Source organism: Pongo abelii, chromosome 2 (genome assembly GCF_028885655.2).
Source record: "Pongo abelii isolate AG06213 chromosome 2, NHGRI_mPonAbe1-v2.0_pri, whole genome shotgun sequence".
Lineage (NCBI taxonomy): Eukaryota > Metazoa > Chordata > Mammalia > Primates > Hominidae > Pongo > Pongo abelii.
In genome coordinates this window covers 103170910-103186517 of record NC_085928.1, presented here as the reverse complement: position 1 = coordinate 103186517, position 15608 = coordinate 103170910, and the positions used below count along the sequence as shown (strand labels likewise).

General features: G+C 43.7%; 1 protein-coding gene across 11 annotated transcripts in view; it reads left to right on the top strand.

Moving 5' to 3' along the window:
- The window catches only part of DOCK3 (dedicator of cytokinesis 3), a 735525-nt gene that overhangs the window by 588320 nt on the left and 131597 nt on the right, over positions 1 to 15608 (top strand). For all 11 annotated transcript variants that reach the window (XR_008523281.1, XR_008523280.2, XM_024244830.2 and 8 more), the window contains 2 exons: positions 3982 to 4063; positions 15393 to 15563. Coding sequence is in view for 9 of the 11 variants with exons in the window: in XM_024244830.2 (XP_024100598.1) it covers positions 3982 to 4063; positions 15393 to 15563 (253 nt within the window). In the remaining 2 variants the exon portion in view is untranslated. The remainder of the gene's footprint in view (positions 1 to 3981; positions 4064 to 15392; positions 15564 to 15608) is intronic.

Here is a 15608-nt window from a genome sequence, read left to right as displayed (position 1 = left end):
GGGGCAGCCGGGCATAGGTGCTCCTCACTTCCTCCCAGACGGGGTGGCAGCCGGTCAGAGGCACTCCTCACCTCCCAGACGGGGCGGCCGGGCAGAGGCGCTCCTCACTTCCCCTACGGGGTGGCGGCCGGGCAGAGGCGCTCCTCACTTCCTCCCAGACGGGGTGGCGGCCAGGCAGAGGCGCTCCTCACTTCCCAGACGGGGTGGCGGGGCAGAGGCGCTCCTCACTTCCCAGACGGGGTGGCCAGGCAGAGGCACTCCTCACCTCCCAGACGGGGCGGCCGGGCAGAGGCGCTCCTCACTTCCCATACGGGGTGGCAGCCGGGCAGAGGCACTCCTCACTTCCCAGATGGGGCAGCCGGGCAGAGGCGCTCCTCACTTCCTCCCAGACGGGGTGGCGGCCAGGCAGAGGCGCTCCTCACCTCCCAGATGGGGCGGCCGGGCAGAGGCGCTCCTCCCTTCCCAGACGGAGTGGCCAGGCAGAGGCGCTCCTCACCTCCCAGAGTGGGCGGCCAGGCAGAGGCGCTCCTCACTTCCCAGAGTGGGCGGCCGGGCAGAGGCGCTCCTCACTTCCCAGAGTGGGCGGCCGGGCAGAGGCGCTCCTCACTTCCCAGATGGGGCAGCTTGGCAGAGGTGCTCCTCACTTCCTCCCAGACGGGGTGGCGGCCAGGCAGAGGCGCTCCTCACCTCCCGGACTGGGCGGCCGGGCAGAGGTGCTCCTCACCTCCCAGACGGGGCGGCTGGGCAGAGGCGCTCCTCACCTCCCAGAAGGGGTGGCTGGGCAGAGGCGCTCCTCACTTCCCATATGGGGTGGCGGCTGGGCAGAGGCGCTCCTCACTTCACAGACGGGGTGGCGGCGAGGCAGAGGCGCTCCTCACTTCCCAGATGGGGCAGCCGGGCAGAGGCGCTCCTCACTTCCTCCCAGACGGGGTGGCGGCCAGGCAGAGGCGCTCCTCACCTCCCAGACGGGGCAGCCGGGCAGAGGCGCTCCTCACATCCCAGACGATGGGTGGCCGGGCAGAGGCGCTCCTCACTTCCCAGATAGGGCGGCTGGGCAGAGGGGCTCCTCACATCCCAGACAATGGGCGGCCAGGCAGAGATGCTCCTCACTTCCTAGACGGGGTGGCGGCGGGGCAGAGGCTGTAATCTTAGTACTTTAAGAGGCCAAGGCAGGAGGCTGGTAGGTGGAGGTTGCAGCGAGCCGAGATCACACCACTGCACTCCAGCGTGAGCACCATTGAGCATTGAGTTAGCGAGACTCCGTCTGCAATCCCAGCACCTCGGGAGGCCGAGGCAGGCAGATCACTCGAGGCCAGGAGCTGGAGACCAGCCCGGTCAACACGGCGAAACCCCGTCTCCACCAAAAATACAAAAACCATTCAGGCGTGGCGGCGCGCGCCTGCAATCCCAGGCACTCGGCAGGCCGAGGCAGGAGAGTCACAGGAGCCCGAGGCAGGGAGGTTGCAGCGAGCCGAGATCACGGCAGTACAGTCCAGTTTCGACAACAGCGGGAGACCGAGAAAAGAAGGAGAGGGAGACCGAAGAAGGGAGAGGGAGAGGGAGACCGAAGAAGGGAGAGGGAGGGGGAGGGGGAGGGGGAGGGAGAGGCTATCTTTTATTTCTTTAAGCAACATGCATAAAATTCTTTTGTCTCCTTGGTTAAATGTATCCTAAGTATTTTATTGTTTTTGATGCTATTGTAAATGGAATTGTCTTAATTTCATTTTCAGAGTGTTCATTTTTAGTGTATAGAAATGTATTTGATTTTTTGTGTTGATTTTGTGTCCTATAACTTTACTGACTTTATTTATTAGTTCTAACAGGTTTTTTGGGGGATTCTTTAGGGTTTTCTACATACAAGATTATATCATTTGAAAACAGAGCATTTTATTCTTCCTTTTCAATTTGAATGTCTTTGATTTCTTTTTCTTGCCTAATTTCACTGGCTAGGATTTCCAGTGCTATGTTGAATAAAATTGTCAAAAGCGAGGATCTTATCTTATTTCTGATCTTAGAGGAAATGCTTTCAGTCTTTTACCATTATGTTTGATGTTAGCTGTGGGCTTTCAGCTGATATTTCAAACTGTAGTTTGTTACATAGTTGCTATACTTCTACTTCTAGGAAATGATGATAAAGCTGCTAAAGATGTCTTGGTTTTTCCATGAGAAACATTCGAATAGCTAAAATAGCACCCACAAAAAAATGTCGAAGAATATAAAAAGACAGTCCATAAAAGAGATTATATAACTAGTAAACAAATATGAGAAACACAGGTTATCTTAGACCATTAAAGCAAGCCAGGCATGGTGGCTCATGCCTGTAATCCCAGCACTTTGGGAGGCTGAGGCGGGTGGATAACTTGAGGCCAGGAGTTCGAGACCAGCCTGGCCAACATGGTGAAATCCCGTCTCTACTAAAAATACAAAAAAATCAGCCAGGCATGGTGGTGCATCCTCCCCTTCCTGTAATCCCAGCTGCTTGGGAGGCTGAGACACAAGAATTGCTTGGACCCTGGAGGTGGAGGTTACAATGAGCCAAGGTCGCACCACTGCACTCCAGTCTGAGTGATAGAGCAAGTGTCTGTCTCAAAGAAAAAAATAAATAAGACCATTAAAGCAATAAGAAATCACCATTTTCTTTCTTTTTTTTTCTTTTTCTTTTTTTTTTTTTGAGACGGAGTCTTGCACTGTCGCCTGGGATGGAGTGCAATGGCCTGATCTTGGCTCACTGCAACCTCCGCCTCCCGGGTTCACATGATTCTTCTGCCTCAGCTTCCCAAGTAGCTGGGATTACAGGTGCACACCACCAAACCCAGCTAATTTTTTGTATTTTTAGTAGAGATGGGGTTTCACTATGTTGGCCAGACTGGTCTCAAACTCCTGACCTCGTGATCCGCCCGCCTCAGCCTCCTAGAGTGCTGGGATTACAGGCGTGAGCCACTGTGCCCAGCCAGAAATCACCATTTTCTTATACAGAATTAGCATAATTATTGAAAATATAAATAAAACCCAGTGGTGGCAAGGCTGTGGAGTCACTGGAACTCTGACACTTTTATGTCACTTTGGAGAGCGGACTGTTCTATGTACTTTATATGCGTCTTTCTATTAGTATTTATGATAACTTTGAGATGTACTATTTCCCCCATGTTTTCATTGAAAAGAACGTGACACAGGGGATTAAATAACTCATTCAAGGATACAAAACTAGATATTGATAGGCCCCAGATGTGACCATGGCACATACTCCTGACCTCTGTGCTCTGTTGCCATATAAATATGCAGACCTTCTGACCCAGTAATCTCATTCCATTCAGATGAGTTAGTCCTAAGGAAATAAGATAGATGAGATAGAGCAGGGGTTGTGAACAGGGACTCCTGGGACTGCATACTTTTATTCAGAGTCTACTATTTACTAGCTGGTGTCAGATGTTCTGAAAACCTAGCAATCTGAGACAAAACAAAAATACACATCCAGTCCAGGTGTTTAGGAAAACTTTTTTTTTTTTTTTCGGATGAGATATTGTTCTGTTGCCCAGGCTGGAGTGCAGTGGCGCAATCATGGCTCACTGCAGCCTTTACCTCCTGGGCTCAATTGATCCACTTGATTCAGCCTCCTGAGTAGCTGGGACTACAGGCACGCACCACCATGCCTGGCTAATTTTTCTATTTTTTTGTAGAGATAAGGTTTCGCCATGTTGCCCAGACTTGGGGGGAAACTTTCTTGTAATCAAAAAGAAATGTATGTCAGAGAGAGTGGGAAAAAGTTATTTTAGTTGCTGATTAAAATGTGGCAACTCCTATGGACAAAGAGTGTTTGTTCTCAGGTGACCTGAATAGTCCAAAGCTGTAATGGATCTATCACTCCTTTCTAGCTCATCAGCAGAATATTATTTCCTATTTGCCTAATTCAGGGCTACAAACGTTTCAACCTGCATTACTTTTGAATTAAAGTGGGGTTTCTGGAACTGTTCTCTTTCCCAGGGAGCTCATCCGCTGTTTGAAGTGGTATATGGACTGCTCAGCAGAACTGATTCGACAGGACCACATTCAAGAAGCTATGCGGGTAATGTACTAACCTCTCCATACATAAGAGACCCACTCATGCAATTATTTGTGAGTAATCTCAGTGATACAATGTGCAGGAAGAATGTAGGCATCGCATTACCTGGCCTGCTTTCAGGAATGACTATCTTGATCCACATAATTTCTTTTTCCTTACCTTGATTTTGTCCCAGAAAGCCTTTATTCCTGATAATTTTAAAGAAGGAGGGAGAGATGATGTGCACGTGGCTCCTGGCCGTCTTCCCCTGCCTGATTTGTTACCCATAGTATCAGTCCTTTCTACCACTGGCTAAAGTATAGTAACTCCTTCTAAGCCAATGTTGGTGGCAACGTTGATTGAATTAGGATTCTCTAATAGTATTCTCTTTTTTGGTAGTTACTAAGCATTGATTTTTTTGAACTGTTTTAAGTAAAAAGAGCTGAGTGGATGCACTGTATGTGGATTTGTTCAGAAGAAGATAATCTTAAAATTGTGGCCTTAGGAAGAACCTGTGGTCTTCCGTGGTCATGACCATTGTCAGCATCCCTGCTTGGACAGGTTCCCTGGCAAGGCAGCGCTTTGTATTGCTGGGTAGCTCCAATTGACAGGGGACTGTTCTCATTTTGAGTTAACTCCACTGTCTGGTAACTTCTTTTCATGGCTACTGTTCTGCTGTAAAAAAAAAAAAAAAAAAGCAAAGTAGTTTTGCTTTATTTCTGTCCTCTTTTAATATCACATCACCTGCAACAAGTACTGGACCTGTGTTTTTGTCCTTTTCCACATGTTTAACAGGTAACAGAATGTTTTCTCAAGCATTATCAGACTGAAGGGGCAAAATCAAATCATAGATTTACATTTAGCCTTCCTCTTCTTTGCACATTCTATAAAAATCTGAGGCTACAAGGCTCATTTCTGTCCTCTTTCATACAAATGTCTACTGAGCAACTGTCCTAGGGGCTAAGATGCAATGATGAATAAGACCAGCTCATCTTCTTGAAGAACATATCCGCAGTGTCCTAAGGGGAGGCACGAACACAAGTGTAGGGCAGGGTGCTGAGGCATGTGAGGAAAGGGCCTGGGTTCTCTTCTTCTCAGAACCCTAGCACCTGTCAGGTGCCTAACACAATATTTGAGTGGATAAAAGTTGAGTTAAATGCAAAAGATTCTATATGAGACTGAAAAATAATTCCTTAAGGATACTGGAGAAGGCAGTGCAGAAGTTGTTTTCTCCTAAAAATCATTCATTTAATCATTCATTCAATGTTGCTTGATACCTACCATGCTTCAGACACTGTTCTAACCGCTGGAGATTCAGCAGGGGCCCAAATAAAAATGGCTGGGGCTTCATAGTACTTTCATTCAAGTGGGGAAACACATACAATATATGTAAAACGGATAAATACATGTATTTATTCTAATCAATGTTGCCACCAACATTGGCTTACAAAGTCAGTTTAAAAAAAAAAAACAACAACAACAAAAAAAAAAAAACTTGGCTGCCCGTGGCCGCTCATGCCTATAATCCTAGCACTTGGGGAGGCCAAGGCGGGCAGATCACCTGAGGTCAGGAGTTCAAGACCAGCCTGGCCAACATGATGAAACCCCATCTCTACTGAAAATACAGAAATTAACCAGGCATGGTGGCATGCACCTGTAATCCCAGCTACTCAGGAGGCTGAGGCTCAAGAATTGCTTGAACCTGGGAGGCGGAGATTGCAGTGAACCAAGATTGTGCCGCTGCACTCCAGCCTGGGTGACAGAGCAAACTCCATCTCAAGAGAAAACAAACAAACAAACAAAAAAACTCAATGAGTACTATGAAGGAAATAAACAAGATCATGGAACAGACTGACTGGAAAGGATGATTTACTTCAGATCAAGGGTTGGGAAAGCTTCTCTGAGGGGGTGATCTCTGAGCTGAAGTCGGTGTTAACAGTTAGGGAATGAGCACTCCAGATTGAGGAAACAGAATATTTAAAAGCCTAGATGGGAAAGGGCTTGGGTTTTGTTTTTGTTTTATTATTATTATTATACTTAAAGTTCTAGGGTACATGTGCACAACGTGCAGGTTTGTTACATATGTATATATATGCCATGTTGGTGTGCTGCTCCCATTAACTCGTCATTTATGTTAGGTATGTCTCCTAATGCTATCCCTCCCCCCTCCCCCCACCCCACAACAGGCCCCAGTGTGTGATGTTCCCCACCCTGTGTCCAAGTGTTCTCATTGTTCAGTTCTCACCTATGAATGAGAACATGTGGTGTTTGGTTTTCTGTCCTTGCGATAGTTTGCTCAGAATGATGGATTCTAGCTTCATCCACATCTCTACAAAGGACATGAACTCATCCTTTTTTATGGCTGCATAGTATTCCATGGTGTATATGTGCCACATTTTCTTAATCCAGTCTATCATTGATGGACATTTGGGTTGGTTCCAAGTCTTTGCTGTTGTGAATAGTGCCTCAGTAAACATACGTGTGCGTGTGTCTTTATAGCAGCATGATTTATAATCCTTTGGGTATGCTCCCAGTAATGGGATGGCTTGGGCAAATGGTATTTCTAGTTCTAGATCCTTGAGGAATCGACACGTCTTCCACAATGGTTGAACTAATTTACACTTCCACCAACAGTGTAAAAGTGTTCCTGTTTCTCCACATCCTCTCCAGCATCTGTTGTTTCCTGACTTTTTAATGATCGCCATTCTAACTGGTGTGAGATGGTATCTCATTGTGGTTTTGATTTGCATTTCTCTAATGACCAGTGATGATGAGCTTTTTTTCATATGTTGGTTGGCTGCATAAATGTCTTCTTTTGAGAAGTGTCTGTTCATATCCTTCGCCCGCTTTTTGATGGTTTTTTTTTTCTCGTAAATTTGTTTAAGTTCTTTGTAGATTTTGGATATTAGCCCTTAGTCAGATGGATAGATGGCAAAAATTTTCTCCTATTCTATAGGTTGCCTGTTCACTCTGATGATAGCTTCTTTTGCTGTGCAGAAGCTCTTTAGTTTAATTAGATGCCATTTGTCAATTTTGGCTTTTGTTGCCATTGCTTTTGGTGTTTTAGTCATGAAGTCCTTGCCCATGCCTATGTCCTGAATGGTATTGCCTAGGTTTTCTTCTAGGGTTTTTATGGTTTTAGGTCTAATGTTTAAGTCTTTAATCCATCTTGAATTAATTTTTGTATAAGGTGTAAGGAAGGGATCCAGTTTCAGCTTTCTACATATGGCTATCCAGTTTTCCCAGCACCATTTACTAAATAGGGAATCCTTTTCCCATTGCTTGTTTTTGTCAGGCTTGTCAAAGATCAGATGGTTGTAGATGTGTGGTATTATTTCTGAGGGCTCTATTCTGTTCCATTGGTCTATATCTCTGTTTTGGTACTAGTACCATGCTGTTTTGGTTACTGTAGTCTTGTAGTATAGTTTGAAGTCAAGTAGGGTGATGCCTCCAGCTTTGTTCTTTCGGCTTAGAATTGTCTTGGCAATGCAGGCTCTTTCTTGGTTCCATATGAACTTTAAAGTAGTTTTTTCCAATTCTGTGAAGAAAGTCATTGGTAGCTTGATGGGGATGGCATTGAATCTGTAAATTACCTTGGGCAGTATGGCCATTTTCATGATATTGATTCTTCCTATCCATGAGCATGGAATGTTCTTCCATTTATTTGTGTCCTCTTTTATTTCATTGAGCCGTGGTTTGTAGTTCTCCTTGAAGAGGTCCTTCACATCCCTTGTAAGTTGGATTCCCAGGTATTTTATTCTCTTTGAAGCAATTGTGAATGGGAGTTCACTCACGATTTGGCTCTCTGTTTGTCTGTTATTGGTGTATAGGAATGCTTGTGATTTTTGCACGTTGATTTTGTATCCTGAGACTTTGCTAAAGTTGCTTATCAGCTTAAGGAGATTTTGGGCTGAGACAATGGGGTTTTCTAAATATACAATCATGTCATCTGCAAACAGGGACAATTTGACTTCCTCTTTTCCTAATTGAATACCTTTTATTTCTTTCTCTTGCCTGACTGCCCTGGCCAGAACTTCCAACACTATGTTGAATAGGAGTGGTGAGAGAGGGCATCCCTGTCTTGTGCCAGTTTTCAAAGGGAATGCTTCCAGGTTTTGCCCATTCAATATGGTATTTGCTGTGGGTTTGTCATAAGTAGCTCTTATTATTTTGAGATACGTCCCATCAGTACCTAGTTTATTGAGAGTTTTTAGCATGAAAGGCTGTTGAATTTTGTCAAAGGCCTTTTCTGCATCTATTGAGGTAATCATGTGGTTTTTGTCTTTGGTTCTGTTTATATGATGGATTATGTTTATTGGTTTGCATACGTTGAACCAGCCTTGCATCAAAGGGATGAAGCCCACTTGATCTTGGTGGATAAGTTTTTGATGTGCTACTGGATTCAGTTTGCGAGTATTTTACTGAGGATTTTTGCATCGATGTTCATCAGGGATATTGGTCTAAAATTCTCTTTTTTTTGTTGTGTCTCTGCCAGGCTTTGGTATCAGGATGATGCTGGCCTCATAAAATGAGTTAGGGAGGAGTCCTTCTTTTTCTATTGATTGGAATAGTTTCAGAAGGAATGGTACCAGCTCTTCTTTGTACCTCTGGTAGAATTCAGCTGTGAATACGTCTACTCCTGGACTTTTTTTGGTTGGTAGGCTATTAAATACTACCTCATTTACAGAGCCTATTATTGGTCTATTGAGGGATTCAACTTCTTCCTGGTTTAGTCTCGGGAGGGTGTGTGTTCAGGAATTTATCCATTTCTTCTAGATTTTCTAGTTTATTTGCGTAGAGGTGCTTCTGGTATTCTCTGATGGTAGTCTGTAGTTCTGTGGGATCGATGGTGATATCACCTTTGTCATTTTTTATTGCATCCATTTGGTTCTTCTCTCTTTTCTTCTTTATTAGTCTTGCTAGTGGTCCATCAATTTTGTTGATCTTTTCAAAAAACCACCTCCTGGATTCATTGATTTTTTGAGGGTTTTTTGTGTCTCTATTTCCTTCAGTTCTGCTCTGATCTTATTTATTTCTTGCCTTCTGCTAGCTTTTGAATGTGTTTGCTCTTGCTTGTCTAGTTCTTTTAATTGTGATGTTAGGGTGTCAATTTTAGATCTTTCCTGTTTTCTCTTGAGGGCATTTAGTGCTATAAATTTCCCTCTGCACACTGCTTTAAATGTGTCTCAGAGGTTCTGTTCTGTTCTGTTGTGTCTTTGTTCTCATCGGTTTCAAAGAACATCTTTATTTCTGCCTTCATTTCGTTATGTACCCAGTAGTCATTCAGGAGCAGGTTGTTCAGTTTCCATGTAGTTGAGCAGTTTTGAGTGAGTTTCTTAGTCCTGAGTTCTAGTTTGATTGCACTGTGGTCTGAGATACAGTTTGTTAAAATTTCTGTTCTTTTACATTTGCTGAGGAGAGCTTTACTTCCAACTATGTGGTCAATTTTGGAATAAGTGCAATGTGGTGCTGCGAAGAATGTATACTCTTTTGATTTGGGGTGGAGAGTTCTGTAAATGTCTATTAGGTCCACTTGGTGCAGAGCTGAGTTCAGTTCCTGGATATCCTTGTTAACTTTCTGTCTCGTTGATGTGTCTAATGTTGACAGTGGGGTGTTAAAGTCTCCCATTATTATTGTGTGGGAGTCTAAGTCTCTTTGTAGGTCTCTAAGGACTTGCTTTATGAATCTGGGTGCTCCTGTATTGGGTGCGTATATATTTAGGATAGTTAGCTCTTCTCATTAAATTGATCCCTTTGCCATTATGTAATGGCCTTCTTTATCTCTTTTGATCTTTGTTGGTTTAAAGTCTGTTTTATCAGAGACTAGGATTGCAACCCCTGCTTTTTTTTGTTTTCTGTTTGCTTGGTAGATCTTCCTTCATCCCTTTATTTTGAGCCTATGTGTGTCTCTGCATGTGAGATGGTTCTCCTGAATACAGCACACTGATGGGTCTTGACTCTTTATCCAGTTTGCCAGTTTGTGTCTTTTAATTGGAGCATTTAGCCCATTTACATTTAAGGTTAATATAGTTATGGGCGAATTTGATCCTGTCATTATGATGTTAGCTGATTATTTTGCTCGTTAGTTGATGCAGTTTCTTCCTAGCATCGATGGTCTTTACAGTTTGGCATGTTTTTGTGGTGGCTGGTACCAGTTGTTCCTTTCCATGTTTAGTGCTTCCTTCAGGATCTCTTGTAAGGCAGGCTGGTGGTGACAAAATCTCTCAGCATTTGCTTGTCTGTAAAGGATTTTATTTCTCTTTCACTTATGAAGCTTAGTTTGGCTGGATATGAAATTATGGGTTGAAAATTCTTTTCTTTAAGAATGTTGAATATTGGCCTCCACTGTCTTCTGGCTTGTAGAGTTTCTGCTGAGAGATCCACTGTTAGTCTGGTGGGCTTCCCTTTGTGGGTAACCCAATCTTTCTCTCTTGCTGCCCTTAACATTTTTTCCTTCATTTCAACTTTGGTGAATCTGACAATTATGTGTCTTGGAGTTGCTCTTCTTGAGGAGTATCTTTGTGGTGTTCTCTGTGTTTCCTGAATTTGAATGTTGGCCTGCCTTGCTAGGTTGGGGAAGTTCTCCTGGATAATATCCTGAAGAGTGTTTTCCAACTTGGTTCCATTCTCCCCGTCACTTTCAGGTACACCAATCAAATGTAAGTTTGGTCTTTTCACATAGTCCCGTATTTCTTGGAGGCTTTGTTTGTTTCTTCTTACTCTTTTTTCTCTAAACTTCTCACTTCGTTTCATTCATTTGATCTTCAATCACTGATACCCTTTCTTCCACTTGATCGCATCGGCTACTGAAGCTTGTGCATGCGTCACATTGTTCTCATGCCATGGTTTTCAGCTCCATCAGGTCATTTAAGGTCTTCTCTATGCTGTGTATTCTAGTTAGCCATTCGTCTAATCTTTTTTCAAGGTTTTTAGCTTCTTTGCAATGGGTTCGAACATCCTCCTTTAGCTCGGAGAAGTTTGTTATTACCGATCGTCTGAAGCCTTCTTCACTCAACTCGTCAAAGTCATTCTCCGTCCAGCTTTGTTCCATTGCTGGCGAGGAACTGCGTTTCTTTGGAGGAGAAGAGGCCCTCTGATTTTTAGAATTTTCAGCTTTTCTGCTTTGGTTTCTCCCCATCTTTGTGGTTTTATCTACCTTTGGTCTTTGATGGTGGTGACGTACAGATGGGTTTTTGGTATGGATGTCCTTTCTGTTTGTTAGTTTTCCTTCTAACAGTCAGGACCCTCAGCTGCAGGTCTGTGGAGTTTGCTGGAGGTCCACTCCAGACCCTGTTTGCCTGGGTATCACCAGCGGAGGCTCAGTTGGAAATGCAGAAATCACCCGTCTTCTGCATTGCTCACACTGGGAGCTGTAGACTGGAGCTGTTCCTATTCAGCCATCTTGGAACCTCCTCCTTGTTTTGTTTTTTGAGACACAGTCTCACTTACTCTGTTGCCCAGGCTGGAGTGCAGTGGCCTGATATCTGCTCAGTGCAACCTCTGCCTCCTGAGTTCAAGTGATTCTCCTGCCTCAGTCTCCTGAGTAGCTGGGATTACAGGCACATGCCACCATGCCCAGCTAATTTTTGTATTTTTTGTGGAGATGGGGTTTCACCATGTTGGCCAGGCTGGTCTCAAACTCCTGACCTCAGGCGATCCAGCTGCCTTGGCTTGCCAAAGTGCTGGGATTACAGGTGTGAGCCATCGCACCCAGCCAAGAGCTTGAGTTTTTGTTTTTGGTTTTTTTTTTTTTTTTTTTTTTTAGATGGAGTCTCACTCTTGTTGCGCAGGCTGGAGTGCAGAGGCACAATCTTGGCTCACTGCAGCCTCCGCCTCCCGTGTTCAAGTGATTCTCCTGTCTCAGCCTCCCAAGTAGCTGGGATTATAGGCATATGCCACCACACCTGGCTAATTTTTTGTGTTTTTAGTAGAGACGGGGTTTCACCATGTTGGTCAGGCTGGTCTCAGACTCCTGACCTCAGGTGATCCACCCACCTCCACCTTCCAAAGTGCTGGAATTACAGGAATGAGCCATTGCACCCGTCCCCAAGAACTTGGGTTTTTAAGGAACCAAAAGACAACTGATGTGACTAAAGCAAGGGCTTTCAAATGCCAGATTGGATGTAGAAGATGATAATAAGGGAGAACTGTGGCTGTTTCCAAGGGGTCTTGCTAAATCAGCTGAGTTGATGGCAAGGCCGTTTATGGAGGTACAGAATTCTGGGAAAGATAAGGTTTGGGTAGGGAGAAGGAAGAATTCCCTTTGGGGGAGCATTTTTCTGAGGTGTTTTCATATTTGTTCTCACCATTTCACACTTGTTCTGTAATACATCCAACACTAAGGTTTTATCAGGTCATTTCCTCCTCTTCATCAGATTTCAGCTTATAAATCTCCTTCACCAGATTAGTAAGTTTCCATCTAATCCTGTTTTCCTTCTTCTTCATAGGATGCATGCTCCTGGCCTGATACTTCTCATTCCAGTATCAAAAGCTATGAACCAGGAAACTTCTTCCTTAATACTTTTGATTCAATATATCTTTCCACTCATAACCTTATCTCTTCCTTTTACCTTCAGAAGCATGACCTTAAAAAAAGTTCTATTGAAGAAGTTGAAAATAAAAAGTTCATTATTTCTTACTTGGTTATATTGTTTGTTCACAATGTGAGAGGCATGTAGGGGGTGTCATTGTGGGTTTTAGGGTGGCTCTTCACAAGGCATTCCAAAACAACAGCACACTTTTCACTGCTGACCTGTATCAGTTCCTTAGCAGGTAGCCACAAGGAGGAAAGAGAGGGCACGGTAGATCTTCTTGATGATACAAACATGGTAATAACTTTTAGGATCTCTTTTTCTTACAGGTTTATTAACTTAAGCAAAAATGGACAGGGCAGCTGCTTCAGCCACAGTTAAGTGCTCCATTGTCTCTACACAGTATTAGGAGCACCTTTAAACCTTGAACAAATTCCACAGGCTCCACCTCTCACCTTCTGTTCCACTCCTCTGCCCCGCTCTCCTTCCCCGGTTGAATCTGTCAGAGGTGGCCAGCATCACCTGGTCCTGACCAAGATGGTGCTGATCCAAAAATTCAAGAGGAGTGGGGAAGAGGGAAGTCAGGTACTGAGAGATGACTGGAAGTGGGTTTATGTTCCATGTCCTCATCCGGGTTTGCATGGAGACTTCTCTGACATCAGCCTTGTGCTCCTCTGCTAGTTGTCTTATATTATGTAACCTAATAGAGGAAACAAGCTCTCATGCCCAAAAGGTACAAGTCAGTTTGCTGTCTGGTTCTGCCTCCCTGAAACTGGTGAATGTTTCATGCCACTCATTACATCTCTTGTGGTAACTGTTTCAAACTTAAAAACCAAACAAAAAAACTTTTTAAAATTAGAGGAGTAGTATGGAGCACATAATTAGATTTGCCTACCTCTCAGGTGACCTAAAATTCCACTTTTCAAAGAAAATCTCGTTTATTTTCCTGTCTTTACTTCCAGTGCTCCATGTAATTGCCGATCCTTCCTGCATCTTCTGGGGCTTGGGCATATGACAGTAAGATGCTCAACAAGTTCATTTTCTACTTCTATGCATAATACATTTTTGGTGAATCTTTCCAGGTCTTAATTCTTTTCATTTTCTGTATGACCTAACTGAGGAGACCATCCTGGCTTTTGTTTTTTGTTTTTTGTTTTTTCGTTTTTTTGTTTTTTGGGGTTTTTTTTGGAGACGGAGTCTCGCTCAGTTGACCAGGCTGGAGTGCAGTGGCGTGATCTCAGCTCACTACAAGCTCCACCTCCCGGGTTCACGCCATTCTCCTGCCTCAGCCTCCCGAGTAAATCCTGGCTTTTTAAGGCTGCTCCAAGAAGATCTGTTCTATCCTTTACCTATAGGGATTCTAGTCCCTACCTATAAGGATTCCAGGGTATCAGTTCTGACCCTGTCCCTCTTTTGTCCTCTGCTGAGCCCAGCAAGCCATCATCTTAATCATACAAAACCAAAGTACCTAAAGGGGAAGGTCAGACCTGCTACCTAGCCATTTAGTTTGAAAAATGCAAACGTTTATTTTCTTTGTTCCGATAGAAAATACCTCTTACTTCAGTGACTTCAAACTGGCATAACCTAATAAATGAAGCTAGCTCAGAAGTGTATACTTTCTGCTTCATGGGCCTGAAGAGTCACCTCAATATAGACATACTAGAGCAGTGGCAGAGTCCAGCCTGCAAGTGTCTGGGTTTAGAAACTAACAGATTTTTCAAGTTCTTTATAGACTAGGCATTAAAAAGCTACTAGAACAGAGGGTGTAGCATTTATGGAGATGAGGCCGCACACTAATTTCTTCTACAGAGTCATCTGGTACAAGCCCTGGAAGACACATTTTTCTAAACTGGCATTCCCCAGTGCCAACTGAATTTTGTATGGGCCACAAAATATTAAGTTCTGCTTTTCCAAACCATCTAACAGCTGTATAGATCATGAAAGGTAGTTTGGGAATTGTTTCCTGTTTTATATTTCAAGTACCTGACTTCTGTTTGTTTCAGCCTTGCATAAGTTTCTTTCCATTATTTCTGCCTTTTCAGTGTCTGGGAAGTCTGTTCCATTTTTTTTATTAGAAAACATAGTATTGGGTCTTGAATTTGTTCTCTTAAAAGAAAATTACTCTGTAAGCATGGGCCAAGCGTCAGGAACTCCTCAGAATCAGATTCTGCTCCCAAACTTTTTTGCAGAAGCTTCATCTTGTACTATTTACGAACTGCTTATGGCAGATATCTTGGTGGGAAGAGGGTGGATACTGGATGTATCAGGCCTATCAGCTGCTGTGCAGCCTGGGACAGGTTTTCTTCAGATTTCTGTGACCCCTGGTGATAAAGGAGGAACTGTGTCAGGCCCCAGCTATATCTTAAAGATGTAAGAGACTCCTAAGTCTGAGGACTCCAGAGTCCTTTAGGACACTTCCTTCTTGCAGTAAACTTGAGTCTTTCTTACATCCTTGCCTCATGACCCTTTTATTTCCAGACATGAAAAAAAAATACAGAGAAACTTATTTTTTAAACTCTGAGTGTTCTTGAATTCAACTATTTCTATAACAGTCTATGGCTCCTTAATCCCAGAACCTCAGAAAACAATTGTGAAATTATTTGATGATTCTTTCAATAAGAAGGTAGCTGCTGCTTAGTGACAATTTGGATATTTGAGAAAAAATTTTAAAAAATAAAGTGCCTATCTATCTCCATAGTTAGAATTGCCCATCACCTGATTTTGGTATAGAAACTGCTGTTACTTTGCCCCTTGTTTCCTGCTATGTGAGTTCCTGAGCATCTTCAACACCTCTCCATCACTTTTTCTCCCACACTTTTCAGGCCTTGGAGTACCTTTTCAAGTTCATTGTACAGTCACGGATCCTGTACTCACGAGCCACTTGTGGAATGGAAGAGGAACAATTCAGATCCAGTATCCAAGAACTTTTCCAGTCCATCCGGTTTGTGCTCAGTCTGGACAGCCGAAACTCAGAAACACTCCTTTTCACTCAGGTTCGCACACTGCAAGGGAAGCTTTGCTGCTGGGTTCCTCTTTCT